This window comes from Paralichthys olivaceus, chromosome 10, assembly GCF_024713975.1.
Source record: "Paralichthys olivaceus isolate ysfri-2021 chromosome 10, ASM2471397v2, whole genome shotgun sequence".
NCBI lineage: Eukaryota > Metazoa > Chordata > Actinopteri > Pleuronectiformes > Paralichthyidae > Paralichthys > Paralichthys olivaceus.
Window position 1 is genome coordinate 8,679,441 of NC_091102.1, and position 20,450 is coordinate 8,699,890.

Sequence of the window (20,450 nt, forward strand, 5' to 3'; positions counted from 1 at the left end):
AGCTCTGAGAATAATATGTCTACTTACTAAATGAAGACTGTGATGTATGGTTGAAAGTTCAGTAAGTATAGTAAGAAAACATTTGAGCTTAAATTGTTCTGTTAATGCTTCAGGAATCAAACTATCATCTTAGAACTCTAGTTCTCTTGATAATCAGATTAAACAGATTTACATTTCTATGACGACTTGAGTTTGGCATGTTTTTCCCCAGTTTGAGGCTGAACCTCACATTACACAAACCTGATGACCTGCACAATCCCATGCAAGTTATTTACACAAGACACAGGCATGAGACTCACATTGGCCAGCACAAGTGGGTGCAACACTTTTTTTTAAACACACTCACCAAATTTAGACAGATGATAACTGGAAAATGTAATCAGGATTTCTGAAGCAGATGTTACAGTCAGAGTTTGGTGTTAACTCCATGAATCCATGGACCCAACCCGCCTTGTGTCAACAACTATCATCTTCTAAAGGCGTCTTCCAGGGTGACAATGCTCCATGTCACAAAGCCAACATGTTCACAGACAGTGAGTCAGTGGACTCCACCGGCCTCCACAGTCACAACAGAACCTTTGGGAGGTTGTAGAAAATGAGATTGGCAGCATGAATGTGCCTCGGACAAATCTGCAGAGATGATGGGATGGGATCAACATGGAGCAGAATCTCAAAATAATTCCCACCAATATCAGGATTGGCTCCCAGATAAAACTGTAGCTTCCACAATCAGAATCAATATTGAGAAAGGAACATTGGTTGAGAACATCTCTGATAAAAATATTCACCTTTGAGAGCAAAGGCTGGAAATCCACATTAATATGGTGTCCCTAATAAAGAGCTCAGTTAGCATAGGTTTCCCATAAAATAATCTGGCCCTGGTTATTTAAACAGAAAACAGACAACTTATAGATAGTTTCATTATCAATCAATCAACAAATATTTTCTCAACCAACTGTTTAAATGAAGAAAATAATCAAACATGTCCAACGTTCAGTTGGGAAAGAGAGAAGCAGTAAATCCTCACTAAACAGAGGCTGAAAAAGTTCAGGTTTTGCAGTTTAGCTTGAAGAATAGTTGCTGATTATTTTTCAGTCAATCGACTAATCAGCTAATTGTTTTAGTTCTAAAGGAGGACAGACTGAACAGAGCCAACACTCACAAATTGCATCGGTAAATCAAAAGAAGCCAAGTCGTTTTAATTCTGTGAAAAAGCTCTGTGAGTCACGTTAAAGCTGAGGTAGCTGTTGAAGCGTCTGCTCTGCGGTACAAGGATTTTTATAATGACGACCAGCGAGTGCAATTGTCACCAGTTAGTCACTCATCTCACCGTGACCTCCTCAACACCGAGCACACTCCATTTCACATGCAGGACCTGATCTCAAGGTGCATCCTCGACACAGGGTGATCTCTGGTGGACGTGAACAGGCGGCATAAACTTTCCTTGTCATTTAACCTTATCAGAAAACTCTGTGATGCATGTAGGTCGCTTTGACTGAAGTAAATGGACCCATTCTTGGAATTTAAACTATTTTTTCTAACACGTCGCACTAATGACGGTGATTCATTGCCCCCCGACTGTGAACAGAAAAGAGGAGAACAATGGGAAATTGTCTCAGTTTATAACCTGCATTCACTACTTATCTCTAGCAGACAATGTGCGCACAATGGGGTCTGGATATTCTCCGGAGTTTGTCTTTCATTGTGCCGGTCAGACCCGTTCATGACAACATAAATATCTCCAGAGTGTTCAGGTACCATACACCTCTACATGTATGTCCTCTTTTTCATCCTCAAGAGTTTGGATTCTTCTTGTTTTTTTTCAGTTTCACTCATCGCGTCACGTCATCGACTCGCTCACGGGGTTGTGGGTGAATCCTCTGGGTAATCTCCGGCTGTATTATCACGTGGGCTCACTCAGACAAACTCTGGTGATTTTACTTTGGGGCTGGCAGGAGAAACTCCGGAGCCTCTGACGCGGACATTTGCATTCTCACACACAGCCATCATTCTGTGCACGTCCAAAATCTGCTTCTGACTTTGGTTTGCTGAGTGAACTCATTAAAAACCAGGCTGTCCAGATGTTTTCAACTCCCAAACTTCCAGTGGTACATGTTGGTATATATTAATTATCTCTTACTCACAAACCCTCGGAGCAGAGTTAAGCACTCCTGTTTGTCATTTGTGTGTGCGGTGCCTTCAAGTGCAGGGTGCCAGTAATGATAAGATACCGACACAGCTGGTGAGCTAAATGAGGATTCCTTTTAAGCCAAGCCAGGAGTGAGAAGAACACACTGCAGGGACATGAAACACAGTCCACCCCCTCTTTCTTTCTCTAACCCCCTCACTGCACAGCCAAGTCTTACCTAAACCCCACTCTCCCCGGCTGTAATTGCACGACTGTGGCTCCATTTCCTCTCTGTTTTACATCACTCTATCTCGCCACCGCTCCACACTCCATGCGCAGGACCCATGACTGGATGTTGAGCTACAGTAATTAGAGCAGGCTGATACAGACAGAGGACACAGCGCCCCCCCCCCCCTTCAAGCTCATGTTCCCTCCACCTGGGCAGATATTTTTAGCCCACCTTGAGTGAGAGAGGAACGGGAGTCAACATGGCGGGTCATGGCTGTGACTCAATCAGAGCCAGCTACACATCTGAGGCCTCTGTGAGATAAAAACATCTTCCTCTATCCAGCATGTCTCCTTCACTTAAAAACTCTCTCGCTTTCAATGTCTGCGTTCGTCAAGCTCCAGAGCGGTGGCGATAACTAATTTAACCACCGTGTCATTCCACTCTGTCCCGCAGATGACGCAGGGTGATACAATAAACACTGCACGCCACGCAAACAGAAGTAAACACCAGCCTCTCTCTGTTTATATGCGTGCGTGTGTGTGTGTGTGTGTGTGTGTGTGTGTGTGTGTGTGTGTGTGTGTGTGTGTGTACATGTCCTCTGAGGCTGCAAACTCTTACGACTTTCTCTGTGTCTGCATTTCGACTTCCTCTGCATATCAAGCAAAGTGCAAAACATCCAGATTTTTATTCACAAGATGCATATCTGGTTGCCAGCCTGCGTGCACAGAGTTCTCCCACATAGTCTTGACCCCAGCGGATCCCTGCCACACTACATCTCCGGGTTGCTTATCTTCAAGCGCTGCAATTTCTCGCCTCAGGAAGCACACAGGCATTCTCCTTCATAATAAATCAGGAGTTTGCGTCCAGATTTTAATAACCTACACCCATAGCAGAAAACAGCGTCATCGGATCCACTCCTGCGAGGGGCTTTGCTCCGACTTGTTGACCTCCTTTAGACAGCTTACTGGTATGCCAGTTCAGGCCCTGCCCACGGCCAGTCAACAGGCCATATATTATCAGGGTAATTACCTTTGGAGAATAGATGCCTTTCTAATACCTCCCCATTAACTTCTCGGGTACACTCAGCAGACTCGGGCTGTGAGCTCCACATTCACTGAGCCATACCTCGCAGATCACGGCCATGTATCTAATAAAGATGCAACAATAGCACATTGTGTAGCTACAAAAAGGTAGGGACAGCGGTGTAGGCTCAGCTGGGGGGGGGGGGGGGGGGGGGGGCTATCATGACATAATGGCTGTTGAGTCAGTTGAGCCGCTAACAGCCATGTGTAAGCTGTAAAGATAGAGTGAGTGTTTAAAAGATTCTATCCTCTAATTAGACTTTTGCAAATCTGGACAAAAATGAAAGGAAGTGAGTTGGCTGTTTATTTCCCGGGTCTGTGACTGTCAACAGGTCAACAGACGAGTCAACACAAAGCCAGGTGTTCAACAGCTGTGTCCGGTGAGGTAAAGACCATCAAACACCACCTGCTGTCTTTCTGTTTCTTAAAGGGATAGTTTGACACTTTGACCACCTGGACCGATACCGCCAAACCAAAGTGAGATAATCTGGTCTCTACAGGGGATTTAAGTGGTCAGCGTCATGGTGTCACCTATAACCACAGGGCTGCAGTTGTTTTTTGTGTATAAGGTGTATCATAAGGCGTATGAATCGTGGGAAATGTTGACATAATCGTATGGATGCAGCCGCTGAATGGAAACAGCGCGCAAACCAAGGGCTACATGAGAAGTTTGGTGCCAATATCATGTCTTCCACCTTCCTGGCTGCTGGTTCAACCTTTAGATTCTCCAATCTCATCCAAGTGTCATGAACCAAAATAAAAAATACATGTCAAGCTATTCCTGAACTGAAACTTTATTAATTCTTTGTTTTCATTTCCAATCCTTCCCTGCATGCCACGACAGCAGCTAATCCAACAGCACGTTATCTCAGTGTTTACCCAGAGGTTGGACCAGTTAGTGATGCAGTGTGAGACCCATAAGGTGAGTATTCTCTCAACCCTTGAGCACACAGGCAAACACATGCTGACTCTGAGTGACCACCCAAACATGTTTGTGTTTGTACGCCATTAGAGCAGCTGCCAGTTTTTTTGCGCCGAACCATACAGCAACATTGATGACCAGGGCTGTGCAAACCTCAGGGCGAGCAGGGCCTCGCCCTCCCGGCTTCTCTTTTCTTTTCACAGCTGTCTGTCACTCCTGTGTCACTCTTGCCTTCTTATCGCGGCTTTTGCCGAGCTGGTACCTTCACAACTCCACAAATAAAAAACTACAAGGGCCCCAAGAGAGTACGTACCTCCACCAAGGCCTAACAGTCCCCTTATGAAACCAAATTAAAATTCACTAGAGCCACGATTTTATTTGGATCTGCACCAAATTGCACAAACTCAAGAATATCAGTTCCCAAAACATGTCTGATCATTTTTATCAAGCTCTATGAGTTACGAACATTTTGGAAAAAAATCTTATCATGCGACGTAAAAGAAATTGAAGAGAAAATCCTGATCAGTACCAAAATTCAGTGGATGCTTCCCTGACACAAAACACATCCTTCCACCAAGTTTCACGCTAATCTATCAGGTACTTTTTGCTTAACCTCAAATAAACAAGCCGGCGTCAACAAGGTCACTGATACTGACCCCAAAATTAAAACATAAACCATCTACCATCTGCTCATATTCTCATATCATACATTCTTTTTGTTTTATGAATCTTATTTTATTTAACTTTAGCTTCCTCTCTTTATCTCCATCTAGTACAGTACTAGTTTCTTGATTTGCTTTATTTGTCTCCTTTATATGTTTGTTATGCACCAAACACCAAATTCCTTGTGTGTTAAATAAATAAATGTGTTTTTAATGATGACTCTAGAAGGACGATTTCTGTGTTTGTGTGTGTGTGTGTGTGTGTTGTCCAGCAGGATGCAAAATGTTCGAGTTGGTTTCAGCTGGCTGACAACAACAACATGCCTTTCCAGTGAATCATAGGTCTGGTTAAACAATATCAATAATTAGCACAATAAGAGAAAGAGAGAGTATGAGAGAGAGATCATGAATGTGCATTGTGTGAGCACAGTGAGGAGGTACTACACATATTTGATGTCTTTCCGAATGATTCAATATTTCACTGTTTATTGGGTGTTTGTCCTCTGCTCATAAAGAAGAGTTTAAAACCACAACCTTCACTCAGGAGCAAAAATCACCCTTCACACTCAAAAAGAAACGATAATGTGACATTTACCGTGATAATGATCAATATCCTGATATAACTGTTAATCATATCGTGGAATGTTTTTCTTATAGGAATGAGACTGATGTCCCTGTTAAATGAAAACACTCCCACTGGAAATTAAGTTGAGCTGTGAGCTTGATTGTCTCCATAATGAGGCTCATAATTGGGTACAGCGCCAACTTTAATGGCATAATTGGTTCTCCTAAAGAAGATAGATGTCAGAACAGTCTGACTCAGTCCTGGGGGGAAAAAAGATCCAGCTGTGAATGACTGGATTTCACCACAGCACCGTCAGATAATGGACTGACTGATTCCAGATGTGTTCTGTGGCTGGTTTGTCTTTGTGAACACAAAACAACGACCCTGCTGTGGTGTTCGTGTAACTCCAGACGCTTGGCACCGGAGTGAGGGAACAATTGGTGGATACTGAAAAAAATCTTTTGTTTTAAGAATTGGAGCCAAACTTACCTCCGCGTTGAGGAGAGCCAGTGAGAGCAGCAGGAGCACGGCGACACTTCGCAACATCTGGACAGAAATAAGAGAAAGTGACGTTTAGTGAAGAAAGAAAAGAACAGCCCCCCCCCCATGGATAAAAACTTCCTCCTCGGTACCGTGTGTAGTTGAGGAGCAGCTCCGCTCGGAGGGGACTGTGCAGCGGGTCTCTGCTGGGCTCTGGTCGGGATGTTTAGTCGGGACAGAGTCGAAGCAGGAGCCTCCGAGATTTTCAAGAAATTTGAGGAGCGCTGAGGAATTCGTGTCGTTCCATCAGCATCTCCTACTCCTCCTACTCCTCCTCCTCCTCCTCTTCCTCCTCCTCCTCCTCCTCCTCTCTGCAGCCAATCAAAACCTCTGGAGTCCCGGGAGGACGTTCACTCAGCAGAGGAGGGGGCGTGCCCAGGGAAAGTGTGAGTGTGAAATCACAGTCTTCGATATTTCTTGTACATTAAAGATCCAGTGTGTAAGACTGTGGGGGAAGGGATCTCATGACGGACATTTAACGTGGAATAATCCTCATGATGACTATATCACTTACAATGCACAATATTATTTAGATCATCATGGATACACTTACCATACCATAGTATTTATATCATGGTCACTTTACATTACAATACTTTTTATTTCATTTATGCCTTGCAGTATTATTTATGTCATAGTCACTTACTTTTGCAATATTATTTATATCATGGTCACTTTACATTACAATACTTTTTATATCATGCCACTTTTTTTTATCCTCAGTACTTTATTGTGTAGTTAATAGAGATTTCTGTCTGTTTTTTTGTGTTTTTGCCTTTTCCACTTAAATTTCTGTAGTGTATACTACACTTTCTTTCTGCTGCTGTAATAAGAAGATTTCCCCTTTGTGGGATGAATAAAGTATATCTAATCTAATCTAATTAGTTCGTTTCATCTAAATTGTATGAATTGTAGTTTTCTTTAGCCCAGAAAATACCCTTTATATTCAAATACTTTATATTTACATCGGGGGGGACCCTCTCTACGGAGGCCACCATGTTTTTTTTACATTAGTCCAGACTGGACAAACTAAACACCTTTTGAGTTTTTATGACAACTGAAGCTTCCGCGGGTTATTTTTCATGTTTGGAAGGAGAGGAGGAGGTGAGGGGTGTTCAGCGGCAACATGAAACTTCACCACTAGATATCACTAAATTCTACACACTGTACCTTTAATGTGTGTTTCTTTCTTTTTCAAATCCATTTAGCAAGATTCAGATTTTCCATATGATCATTTTACCTCATTATTCTTATTCTTATCTTCAGCTACTTTAGCCAGGTTCAGGTTTACTGTTTAAATCACAGATGGTCCAGTTGGTTAAGAACAACTCTAATGTATTAGCATGTTGACATTTGGCCAATAGGGAACAAAATAACATCTCTCTCTTTGCCTTTGTCTGAAGATGATTTTATTCAAGTAGCTTATTTATTTATTTCTATCCTATTTATGTCATTTTGCAACAAATTGCTGCCTGGCTTTGCTCACATTAGATACATTTGCCTGCCACCATTCGTCAAGAATACAGCATCAATTTTATAATTGGAATTATTATTATCATCAGCTACTTATAAAGGATTTTTTACAGTTAAGGTCAGCGATGGCTGCATTATGTTGATTCTTGGCCAGAAGCATGTTTCTAAATCGTATTTTTTTTTATTTCTAAAGATGATTTTCCTCATGTAGCCCATCCATTAAAAAATATCTAGCAGACACACATAATTGTTTTGAAATACAGATTTTCCGCTTTTGATTATTATCGATCATGTACTTTCATGATTTAGCTGTTTTGGACTTGTACCTTCATGGTTGAATGCTCTTATTGGATATCGCTCAAATTGTTCAGTACACTTTGCTGCCTTGTAAATTTGTTTTAGTTTTTTAGATGATAATGATGATAATATAGTGTTAATACTATTAAAAAAAAGCTCCAGGAGGGTTAGATTTGTGGTGTTTACCCATGATATTTATCCATGTGAAATCCTATTTCAGCCGCACATTACATCACATTCAAGCTACATCATACAATGTCCCTTCCTCGCCGTGCCCTTCAATCAGACCCACATTCACAGAGGCCGTGTGTAGAAAGACCTTTTCCCCCAGTGTGCTTAAAGATTAATGTTCAAGGGTTCTTGTGATTTCTTTATTTCAGGGTTACAAACCACCACTGGAGTGCGTGCTGCAGCCAGCAGTGATTAGATGAGTGATTTAGCAGGATGGTCTGAGGCATTGAACACCATAGCACACTGAATTTTGAATAGAAAGAAGGGAATAAATGAATTTTTACCCTCTGCAAGCCATCAATTATATATAACTCCATCCCCTCTGAGGAAGAATACCTGTGTAAATAGATGCTGTGATTATTCAACACCCTCGGGCTCTTTGTCATGTATGTGCGTTCTATTTCAGAGTGTGTGTGCATGTGTGTGTGTTCTGGTGTTTCTCATTCTTCCTGCAGAATAACAATCGACGAAAAACATTAAAGAATGCAGCTTTGTGTCTTAAAAAGTTTGTTTTATGCTCTTAATGTGGCTTCATGCATATTACTGTTGATGGAAATGTTTTAATCCATTGTCTCACTTGACCTTTGTTTGCTTCTCTGGTTTGCTGGCGCACAGGAAGCTGTGTGAAAGAGAGGAAAAGTTGTTTTTTTATGTATCTGCTTCCCTTTGGGAGATACAAAACAATTCCTCAACTGTGAAGCAAACCTGGAATACAAATACAGAGAAACTTCACTTAGCACGTTGGAGCGACGACCGACCTAAACTTAACTTTATGGGGTAAATGTTAGAACTTGTTGGCAGCCAGCCTGGACTCATACAAATCATGACCGTTTACTTTGACATGTTTGAAAATATTAATACTTACACAGCAACACAGCCATTGATATCAGTCTGTTCGTAGGTCTTGAGGAAAACTACTGCATATGTTTCTGTAATTTAAAGCCTTTTGTTGCTCCTGAGGGACCTTTGTGAAACCTACATTTGTTTGTTACATAAGCACCAGGTCTTGACAAAGAAAAACTGTGAATAATAAAATAAATAAAAATAAATATCTCTGGTTCAGAATGAATCGATTTTTATCATAAAAAAGCTGTCTGTTGTGAGTCTGACAGTGTTACAGGACCACAATACTATGTCCATGGAGTACTGTTTTATGTGTTTTCGTCACTCTTCTAATACAATATCCCCAGAGGCCTGAGTTGGTTTATCAAGGTTTTGCTCAGACGCGCTCGCTGCACATGGTTAAGAATGAATTATCATTGTGGTTGAATTTTGAAAAAAGACCACAATCTTGCTCAAGTCCAACCACAATGTCAGGATGTGAACTCTAGTTGAAACATGTTGGGTGTAAGCGAAATCCACTGCTCTGCACATCAAGAGATGAAAGTGATGTGATGTATGAGTCTATTTGGAGCTTAGACCCATAGTGATTTCATCAGGGTTGAAAGGGGGTGTGTCTTGACACTGGTGGTGGGTGATGGGCTCTAGAGATTAGATGCTTGGACTAGACTGGGCTTGACCGAGGTTCTGGATATCGAGACTGGTGGTGATTGAAGAAGAGGAGGGTCGTAGCAAATCCCTGCAATGAGCAGATTTTAAGTTTGACATGATTGGCTGATTGAGATTGTGGCACGAGTCTGATTGGATTACTGAAAACACCCCAACACACTCACACACTGCAAGCACAGCCTACATTCACAAACCAATATTTGCCTCATCAGGCTTAACATTGTCCGGTATCCTCTGCCCAAAACACTCGAATAGAATGAGGGAAAACAACTAGAAAAACTTTTAAAAGGGGGAAAATAAAAACGCAGAACTATTTAAGAGTTGCAAATGAGGGACAGAAGTGCAGTGTGTGATGTCCGTCAGTCAGAGGTCAAACATTCATGACATGAAGGATGTATTATTCATATTAATAATAGTCACTAACTTATTTATGTCCACCTCCAAGAAAAACCTTAACAGGAAAAAATACAAACAGAAAAAGAGCATTCTGTGTATTAAAAAGAGTGATTGACAGTTCATCCTATTCTTCTTATTGTTCCTCTGTGCACATATGCACACGTGCACATATACAATGGGCTCCACTTATGTGTCCCAGGCTTTGCCCAAATACATGTTCTGCAATCAGATGGGAGAATATGAATTCTGGATTAGACCAATTGTTTAATGTTTTTTTTTCTTGGTGTAACATCCAAACAAATAATACAGTGCTGATTTAAATTCATGCACTGTGCATGTTACATACGAGCGAACCAGCATTCAGGATGGAGAACAGAGGTTTCTAGCTCCTCTGATGTCTCTCCTTGTTCTGCCAGGGGCTTTCTGAGAGGCATCTCAAGTATTCACAAACATCCATCAATGCCTGAAAGGGTCAGACTCACCACGGTCACATGCAAAAGCTCTCGCACACACTTGCAGGGAGAAGACACAAACGTAGCACACACATTCAATGAACTTATTTTCTTGCTCCTGGAATTTTCTTTAATCACAGTTTTTCTGTCGTGTCCTTCTCAGAGACCTGTTGAAGTGGGATTCAGACACAGACTGTTGATCTTTCTTTGTGTGTGGACAACCCCTCTCAGTGTCTTCATGAAAAATGTATTTGTGGTTCTGTGTATACCTGTGACATGGAAACATAGACATTATATATATACGCGAGAGTTTGTGGTTGAGGTTTCCTGTTTGTGCTTTCCTGCATGTCTGCAGAATCTGATAATACGTGTAGGATGTTTTCCTCGGTTGTGCACAGTTTCACTTCATAATTTCCCAGTAATGTGTACTGACGAGTGAGACTGAGGACTAATGAGTGCAGTCCAAAAAACTTAATCTGTGCTAGTCATGGTCGTGTCAAAACTGATTGTCTGGAGAGCAGTTTCTGTCCTTAACTTTAACAAATGTGTGATGCTGAAAGAATCTGCATCTTGTGGGTGATCAGTTTGACAGTTTATAACGGTTTCCTGTTTGTTCCCCTCTTCTCACTCAGTCTCTGGTGAAGAAGGCCGATGGCACCTGCTGACTGCCACAACCATGATTTAATTCATTAACCTATTTAAGGGGAAGGGGAACTTTTTAAAGCTGCACACAAATATACACATTTGCACATAGAAACACATTCAGTAACATCAAGTAAATAATAAGCCATACACAATAGGGAGTGGGGGTATGTGCACTGCATCAGACATACAAAGCACAGCCGTGTCTTCACACGCACATATTTGCACACAAAGATACAGGAAACACATTTTAAACATTTTCTGATGGGGCTGTTTGTGAGAACCCAAATGTCAACGCATCTTTTCCGGAACTTTTCCCGCTGGGCCGTAAAATAAAATGTCAGAATGAGCCAGTGTGAGAATGGAGCAGGAAAATATCTGGAAAATTCCCAACAAGCAAGTGGGCGTGTTCATGACATTTGGGAAAATGAGGAGCCAGACACCATCTGTCGTTTGAATATCGGACAAAAAAAATCTCCTACTGCATTCTTCATACGTGAAAAGGCAGAATTAAAAAATCCAAATCCAATTTTCTGGCCAATTTTATGTCTGAAAACAGCTACACAGACTGAACTTCTCTTTTACCTGGCAGTTCCATCACTCTGCAGGCCTTTGTTCTACCATTAGAAATATCTGCAGCCTATAATCAAATTCTGCTCTATTAAGGAAGAGCGAGGCAGAGAGAGAGACGGAGAAAGAAATAGAGACAGAGGGAGGAATAATAGCAGATGAGCTTGTGTGATATCAATGGTTCCTTTATGAAATACCTACTGGTTATATGCAGGGACATGGGTAGAATAGAATTATACATGAAAGGAGTAATCCCTGAGGCCTACACTTTACTGACAGTTTAATAAATACACATAGTTGAAACTAACACAAATTAATACAACTATGTAATAAATTCTACCATCAGGGAGGCTATAACATTCATCTTTTCTTCTTCTTCCCCTTCCTCTTCTTCTTCTTCTTCTTCTACGTCTTCTACTTCTACTTCTTCTTCTTCTTATCGTTATTATTATTATTATTATTATCATAGACAGAGGTTAATTCAACTTCATAGTGATTTTTTCAAAGGAGAGTGATGTACAGTTTTAATGTCTGTGGATAAAATAAAGAATACAATGAATAAATAAACTTTAATAAATCGTAATAAACTGTAAGTTATGGGATGTATTATATTATCATTTGACTCATTTTCCTTGCATCTCCAATTGACAGCATGGCACCGACAGGAGTCATTAGGACACCACAGCTAGTTCACACACACACCTCCTGTTTTTGCCATAGTGAGGAGCAGTGGTGTAAATAGCAACTCCTGCTGGGAAACAGAATAATTAAAGCACTTCCTCACCACACAGGCATCATCACTACTGCCTCCTCCCTCTCCTCATGTTTAATCAACTCTGCTTTGAAAAGCCTGTAAAATGAAAAATCAGCCCGTATAAACAACACATGCATCACTCCCTGGCAGAGCAGAACGAAAGACGCTGTGATTACTACTCAAAGCCACACTGTGAATTTAAGGCCAGAACTGCTAAAAGCCTGAGAGCAGCATGTGTTTGTTATACGTTTGTGATCAATCCAGGAGCTTTATAAATTATACCCGTGTATTTCAAGTGTATTGTTGATTCCAAGTTACCAGTTAGACTTTGACAGTTGAGTCTGTGAGTCCCCAGATGTGTTCAAGAGCAGAAATAAAGGAACTAGAAAAAGTGTGTTAAATTTCACACATACACCACAAACAGAAAAACACTTTAGCTTAACCTTTGGTGTTCGGCGTGAGGAGGAAACGAGGAGAATGGATGGTTGATGGTGTATGCTTTAAAGGTTCAGTGTGTAACATTAAGGTGGAAGGGATTTGGATGTTTTAACTTGTGTGTAATCATCTCACTGTTGTTCTCTTTACCATAGAATGGACTTGTTATATTTAAAAACTTTACATGGAGGGGGGTGCTCTCTGGGGAGGCTGTCATGTTTTTTACAGTCGTCCACAGTGGACAAACTAAAACATTCATGTGCTTGTCTTGTTTTGTATTATTCTTTTATTGTGCACTGAGAAACCGAAGATTGAAAGAATTATTCTCAAGACCTGGTAGAGCACCATGTTATGATGTCACAAATCTACTCACCAGAGGTCCACAATTCATTTCATTTCATTTGAAATTCATATACTTTTCAAATTGTGTCGATGCTACTGTCATCTTGCCCTCTGGTTTTCATTAGCTGATTAATGGCCAGCCCGGGCAGAACAGAGCCACCCAGTTGAATAACTGTTAGGTGTTAGTTCACAGTGAAACTCAGAGGGCAGTGTTTTCCTGCAGCCGCAACATTTCAATCCATCGAGATTGACTGAAATCAGCTGGAAAAAAGTTTCCCAACGGTTCTAATTCGTTGAAAAAGACAGTCCACAACTATAATTTCTGTATGACTTAATTATGCCTGACACACAGCTCCGAGCTTGGTCGAACAGAAACTAACCACTTCCTTGTCTCTGTGCCTCCTCCAGTGACTGTGATAAGGTCTGTGAAGCTCCAGTCTGTCTCTCTCTGTCTGGTGGTCGCCATGTTTCACCTGAACCAAGCTGCTCTGCTCTCTGTTCTTCTCAGACTCATGTGTCCTGTCCTCGCAGGTACGGTGGAAGTTTGTGTTTTAGATAAATGATTTTCTGCAGATGTAATTTACACATTTCATTTTATACTGACTGATTGTTTCCTTTCCTGTTAGACATGTTAAAGAATTTTCCAGGTGACCTAAGAGATATACTGGTGTCCAGCGGAGACTCTGTCACGTTAACTTGCAACAAATCCACAAACAAAACAATACAAATTATCTGGAGAAAAGACACTTTTCTTTTTGCTCATTCAGTGTTAAGGAATCAGACTTTTTCAAATTTCACCTCTGACAGACTGAGAATAGACGTTGGCCCTCCTTCAGAGCTGAACATTTCTAATGCTCAGCACAACGACTCAGGACTATATACATGTGATGTGTCTCACAGAAGAGGTCAATGGATTATAATGTGGAATTTAACCGTAGTTGAGACACCTCCAGGTAAGCAGGGTACCGGGCGTAGTGCAAGTCAAGAATCAAACTGTCATGCTACCTGCATAAATACACCTACTGTTCTTGCAGAAGTCGTCTTGTGGCATTTTCTATACAAAATTCTACCTGGAGTTGGGTTGCTCCTCTTTGTCATCACTGCAGCTGTTTGCCTCCACAGGTGAGAATTGAACTATTAGATTTAGATGAAACTGAATAATAATGCATGGATGGATCGGTTCTGTTGCAGAGCAGTAATCAGCTCTGGTAATAAGACTGATTTGTCTGTAAAGCTTAATCACAGATAATTGTTCAAACATTCAAAGGGACTTTACTTCCAGGGATGTCCTGTCATCTTGGTTTTTTATGTCCAGGTAGTTTTATAAAAGTTCAACTGAACGTTGTTTGTGCTGCTCATGGTATTGTTTGGTTTATTATCAGTTGTATGGCACCCAACATTTTATTTTGAGCAAATTGCACACATTCATAGATATTAGTTCCCTGTCTCACACTGCTGAAGAAATCGAAAATAATTTCACCTTTGTCCGGATCTGCGCCAAAATATAACGGGTTCTTTCTCGGCATATGTTACATCCTTCCATTAAGTTTTGTGTAAATGTGTTTGACAGTTTTTGTGTAATCCTGCTGACAAACAAATAACCAGACTTCTTTTTTTTAAATGAAGTAAATTTAAAGTAAAAGTAAAGTTTTTGAATATTCACCATGATGTTTCACTCATCTCCATCAGGTGCATCAACCCAGTATGGCTCTACGTTCATGGCAGTTTAATATTTTTGTACATAGTGGCGGGTGCGAGGTTGGGATGAAACACACAAAGTGCTGCTGATGAAAATGATGTTAGCACCGCAGTTAACACTTTGGTCATATTTGGTCTTTCTGTTTGGTATTCGTGGCCTTTGCAGCAGGATGTAACTTGAGGTTTAACTCTGGGTTTTCATCACCATGAACATGGTTAAAATTCTTCTTGCAGAAAATCACCAGGCTCACATACGTACCTCTCTAGTCTGCTCTGGAGCACGTTGAGTTCAGGCCCAACTGAAACAATCAGATCACTGGACAACCAGAGACGTCTACAGGATCCTGACAGGGACATATGAGTTTACTGGAGAACTAAAAAAGAGCAGAATATGTTTTATAGATTAGTGGAGCTGTTTTGCTGATCCAGACTTTTCATGTGTCCTCTCTGGTTCTACAACAAAATAATGAATCACACAACATAAATATATGATGAAACAATATAGCTCTATCTCAATATGAGAGTTACTTGTTTCTGAACAGGACTGACTGTAAAAATCTGAAATTATTTTAAATTTCCCTGCAGGTATCAGCGTGCACATCACACAGAGTTGAGTGAGTCAGTGGGATCTGTAGCACGGGTTTCCCAGGATAAACCAATGTTAGGATCTGTGAAGCCAGATAACAAAAAGAAAAAATCTTGGGTATATATAGTACTTGGTTTAGAGGCCTGTACTACGAACCAAGTACTGCAAGCAAGCATATCAACCACACTTTAATAAAGTATACTTTTTTTCTTGGTTGTAAGGACTTAACAATATGCAGTGACACCTGCAATAGTGGCCTCTTTGTTTTTATTTTTAATGAAGGGCTTCTAACGACTTTTACTGCAGATATTCAGATGACTTTTTCAATGGATCAGTTTCTTGTTTAATCTGTGCAATGTCAGAAAATACTCAGAAATATGCATCACAGCTTGTAACACCGTGATGTCTCCAGCCATTGTGTTTTTGTGAAGCAGTAAATCCTCATATCGAGCTGCAACTAGAGAAATGTTGGTGTTTTTGTTTGAGAAATCATGGAAATTGATAGTCAACTGTCAAAAGTTGTCCCGTGGCACTCAGTAGAACACAAACACTGCCAAGGCCTGACTTTCCTTCGAGTTTGAGGACTAAATTTGACAAACTCATATATATCAGTCCCCTACATTTATTTACCTGATTCATTTCATCAGTATGCATGAATTACTCCATGGGAAATTAATGTAAATGTTAAAAACCTTATGTTAAAGAAAGTAATAAAAAAGAATCCTGGATCCCTGCTAAAATTTGAATGGTTCTTTCTTGGCTCATCCTTCCACCAGGCTTTGTGGAAATCCACTCAGTAGTTTGTGCAAAATCCTGCTGACAATAAAAAACAAAACAATCCTATGAACAGAGGCGAAAACACAACGTCCTCAGCAGATGTAATCATTTACCTGTAGCACCTGGAATGTGATGGTTATCATTACGGGCCATTGCTTTACTTTTGCAGAAAACTCAGGACCAGGACAACAAATCAGGACCCAGTGCAGAGCCAGTTTGATCTTCAGTCAGGAGGAGAAGTCAGAGGAACTTTGTTGTCTCCTTCACACGGTCACATTTCCTGTCATTTCTTTCCCAGAGAAATGATTGAACTTTGCTGTGACGTGTTGTCTCTGCAGGTGGTCATCCCTCAAGCTCAGGCGGGCACAGACAGAAGGAGAGAGAAAAAGCACAGGACTCAGTACATGGAAAGGCTCAACTCAATCTATGGTCTCTAATGAGTTAACGGGAAATTCAACTGAAACACGAGACAGTTACTTCAACTTCACACCAGACGCCACAAGTGAGGACAGCTAGCATGCAGCATCAACACAATCAGACCAGTGCATTAACTTTTATGATGTATAGTTTTTATCAAATCTTGTGTATTGATTGTATAATGTGTATTGTTATGTTTTTATATTTAAAGGTTTAATTGACTCTGAGGTCAATGAGGAAAGTTGCTTTTCAGTGTTTTTTTTTAATGGCAATAAAGTTAAGGACAATCAAAAGGCTTTGACTGAAAGTCTGTGCCCTCTAGTGTTCTGTAAAGGAATTGAATGTGGTTGTTTTTATCAAACTGTTTTATGCTTCATAGATGTCAAGTCAAGTTTGATTAATTTATTTATCTACTTTTTTATTCTTTCATTTAATACAGATTTATTGTCTAATCATGCAGGGGAAGTAAACTGTATATGATAATAATAAGGACTTTATTTGTATAGCACTTTACAAAACAGCTGTTCCATAGTGCTTCACACAGAGGACAAATAAAAACAAGAAAACAAAGCAACCAGCAACAACCTAAATATTACAATAGCATTTAAAATCAAAGACTTCAAATTATATAAGATAAAATGTATAATCAAGGACGACAAAGAAAATTCTACAACATCATTTTAAAATGTTAAAACGTTCAAGTAAATCTATTCAGTTAAAGTAAGAGGTGGTTCAGGGTGAGCATCAAAAAGTGTTTGTCTTGCTGTGAAACCACATTCAGCAGAAGGGTCACATTTTGTGAGCCTCATGTACATATGTGGTTTTCCTGCCGTTGAGAATGTCCATCACACACATCTTATATTTGAGTTTGTGATATTTATACCCACAATGTTCATCATCATTTTAGTGTCAAGAAGTATGGAGCCTGAATCGTGAATATTCTCATTTGAAGTAAATCCTCATATTTGTGATTTCGTTCACATTCATCAGACAAACAGGAGTTTTAAGTTTCGACAAAGGGCAGTTATCCACTTCCTTGTCTCTGTGCCTCCTCCAGTGACTGTGATAAGGTCTGTGAAGCTCCAGTCTGTCTCTCTCTGTCTGATGGTCGCCATGTTTCACCTGAACCAAGCTGCTCTGCTCTCTGTTCTTCTCAGACTCATGTGTCCTGTCCTCGCAGGTACGGTGGAAGTTTGTGTTTTAGATAAATGATTTTCTGCAGATGTAATTTACACATTTCATTTTATACTGACTGATTGTTTCCTTTCCTGTTAGACATGTTAAAGAATTTTACAGACGACCTCAGAGATATACTGGTGTCCAGCGGAGACTCTGTCACGTTAACTTGCAACAAATCCACAAACAAAACAACACAAATTATCTGGAGAAAAGACACATTTATTTTTACTCATTCAGTGTTAAAGAATCAGACTATTTCAAATTTCACCTCTGACAGACTGAGAATAGACGTTGGCCCTCCTTCAGAGCTGAACATTTCTAATGCTCAGCACAACGACTCAGGACTATATACATGTGATGTGACTCACAGAAGAGGTCAATGGAGTATAATGTGGAATTTAACCGTAGTTGAGACACCTCCAGGTAAGCAGGGTACCGGGCGTAGTGCAAGTCAAGAATCAAACTGTCATGCTACCTGCATAAATACACCTACTGTTCTTGCAGAAGTCGTCTTGTGGCATTTTCTATACAAAATTCTACCTGGAGTTGGGTCTCTCCTCTTTGTCATCACTGCAGCTGTTTGCCTCCACAGGTGAGTTACACAATTGAACTATTAGATTTAGATGAAACTGAATAATAATGGATGGATGGATCGGTTCTGTTGCAGAGCAGTAATCAGCTCTGGGAATAAGACTGATTTGACTGTTAAGCTCAAACAAAGATAATTGTGTGAATGTTGTTTGTGCTGCTCATGGTGTTGATTTCCTACAGAATGGTCCCTGTGTTTAGAGTTATTACTTTTCTTCTATTACTTTTTGACTAGCCATTTTTATTTGGATCAAATTTCACACATCCATTCTTTTTAGTCCCCTAAATATGTGTGATTTTTTTCCCACCAAGATCCAGTACTTCCAAGACTTATACTTATTAATTGTAATAAAACAACGTGTTCCAATCTAGATCCAACTTGTTCCCAGTAAACCGCATCAACTTAATCTCAACTGGTGTCACTATCTTATCAAAAAATCACATTTCTTCTGTAACAATTTCACTTCTGCAGAAAACGCAGAGCCGGGACCTCAAAGAAGAGACGCTGCGACCACAGGACTCTGACGATTGCCCAGTTTCATGTTAAGTTGGGAGGAGAGGTAAGAAAGATTCTGTCGCCACTCAAACTTTCATCTTCTCGTGTCTCACTTGGCTTTTTTCTTAAGTCTCTGTCCATCTGTAACGATTCTGATCAATACTTCTTTTCAGCACCTACAGGCAGCGATTCCTCCTCAAATTACAGCTGAGTAAGAATAAAGAGAGATTTTTTTACAGAAATCACAAGAGAGAGGACAGTTTGTTTATGATGATGTATAAAAGGAAATGAATCAGCAAAATGTTCACAGAGACCAAGCTTCATGATATATCCTGTGTGTTTGTTTAAAAAAAATCCTAAAGCAATGTTTAACACTCTTCTTTTTTAAACCAGAAATCCCATGTCAGCTTTCTGTAGCTGCTCTTGTGACCGTAACATGCTTGTTGTAAAATATACTTGATGTTGAGATGTGTTAAAGATACTGTTCTGCTTTGGTTCCTTTTTATCAAGCACCCAACTGCAACACTGCAAAGAGAAAAAGTTAACTGTCACTCATGTATTAATAAAGTGTAACGCATATAATGAATAAAGTGGCCACCACAGGTTATTTTATATTATAAATGTATAAAATATATATATATAAATACTTTCACTGATGGTTCAAAGGATCCAGAAAGCAATAGAGTGGGGTTTGGTACATACATCCCTCATGTTCAAATCTGTCAGAGTAGAAGACTACCAGATAGGACTTCAACTTTCACTGCAGAGTTATTGATTTATTGTGGGAGCTGTGGTGGGTGGAAGATGGGGGATGGGATAAACTTGTAGTGTGCACAGATTCATGATCTTCCCTATTGGCATTGGTTGGGGGAGAAGGAAACGGCACATGTTGGGGTAGAGGGCAATGAGGTGGCAGATAGGGCAGCAAAGACAAGTTTGTGCAGAAACACAGTAGATGTACAAGGACACTTGGAAGGATGGAGTGTCGTAGCATCATCGGTGAAAAGCTAAATCAGAAATGGCAGCAAGAGTGGGATGGAGACATCAGAGGAAGAAAACTATTCATCCAACATCCAAGCGTCTGTGAAACCTTTCAATAAAATAACAATGCCTCGAACTGATCAAATCAAATTGACAAGGTTAAGGCTCAGTCATTGTGGACTAGCAAGTGGGTGGGTGATTGTGGGAAAACACAGAGAGGGCAACTGTGACAACTGTGGAGTCCTGGAGTCTGTCCAACATGTATTAATGTATTGTCCACTCTGTGTCAAAGAAAGGAGAAAGCTGTTTATAGAAAATGGCAAACTTGGTATTGAAACCTTTTCTATAAAAACACTGCTTGGGGATGGGATGTACAAGAAGGAGAGAGAAGTCGTGCATTTCCTTAAAACTCTAAACTTATATCGAACGCTATAAACTGAGGACATAAACTGCAGTGATGGTTCTTTACCTGTGGGAGGCAGCAATGCACCAAGTAGTG

The 20,450-nt window shown here is 40.3% G+C and overlaps 2 protein-coding genes across 4 annotated transcripts in view; one reads left to right on the forward strand and one right to left on the reverse strand.

Moving 5' to 3' along the window:
* Positions 1–6,400, reverse strand: part of fstl1b (follistatin-like 1b) — a 21,582-nt gene extending 15,182 nt beyond the window's left edge. Inside the window, exons 1-2 of the mRNA XM_069533647.1 lie at positions 6,221–6,400; positions 6,078–6,134 (exon numbers count right to left, since the gene is read on the reverse strand). Of these exons, the coding sequence (XP_069389748.1) occupies positions 6,078–6,134 (57 nt within the window). The 5' untranslated portion in view covers positions 6,221–6,400. The remainder of the gene's footprint in view (positions 1–6,077; positions 6,135–6,220) is intronic.
* On the forward strand, positions 6,369–19,577 carry LOC138411935 (neural cell adhesion molecule 1-like). 3 transcript variants are annotated; one of them, XR_011244427.1, is made up of 11 exons: positions 6,394–6,514; positions 13,638–13,760; positions 13,856–14,182; positions 14,264–14,351; positions 16,460–16,529; positions 16,629–16,792; positions 17,765–17,887; positions 17,983–18,309; positions 18,391–18,478; positions 18,947–19,034; positions 19,144–19,577. XR_011244427.1 is itself a non-coding variant. In XM_069533636.1 (10 exons), the coding sequence occupies exons 2-10, from the start codon at positions 13,694–13,696 to the stop codon at positions 19,183–19,185; spliced, it is 1,314 nt and encodes a 437-aa protein (XP_069389737.1). In that variant the 5' UTR covers positions 6,400–6,514; positions 13,638–13,693; the 3' UTR covers positions 19,186–19,577. The 3 variants fall into 3 exon arrangements, 2 of the variants coding, with proteins under 2 accessions (XP_069389738.1, XP_069389737.1); XM_069533636.1 differs by lacking the exon at positions 16,460–16,529 and having other exon boundaries at positions 6,400–6,514; XM_069533637.1 differs by lacking the exon at positions 16,460–16,529 and having other exon boundaries at positions 6,369–6,514; positions 18,947–19,577.
* Positions 19,578–20,450: the final 873 nt, after the last annotated feature.

What these genes read in the sequence shown, in the direction of transcription:
- LOC138411935 (XM_069533637.1), top strand. Translation starts at nt 13,694, where the DNA reads ATGTTTCACCTGAACCAAGCTGCTCTGCTCTCTGTTCTTCTCAGACTC. An exon ending in GCAGCTGTTTGCCTCCACAG is followed by an intron (nt 14,352 to 16,628) that starts GTGAGAATTGAA and finishes TTGTCTCTGCAG; the next exon opens with GTGGTCATCCCTCAAGCTCA. An exon ending in CGTAGTTGAGACACCTCCAG is followed by an intron (nt 18,310 to 18,390) that starts GTAAGCAGGGTA and finishes CTGTTCTTGCAG; the next exon opens with AAGTCGTCTTGTGGCATTTT.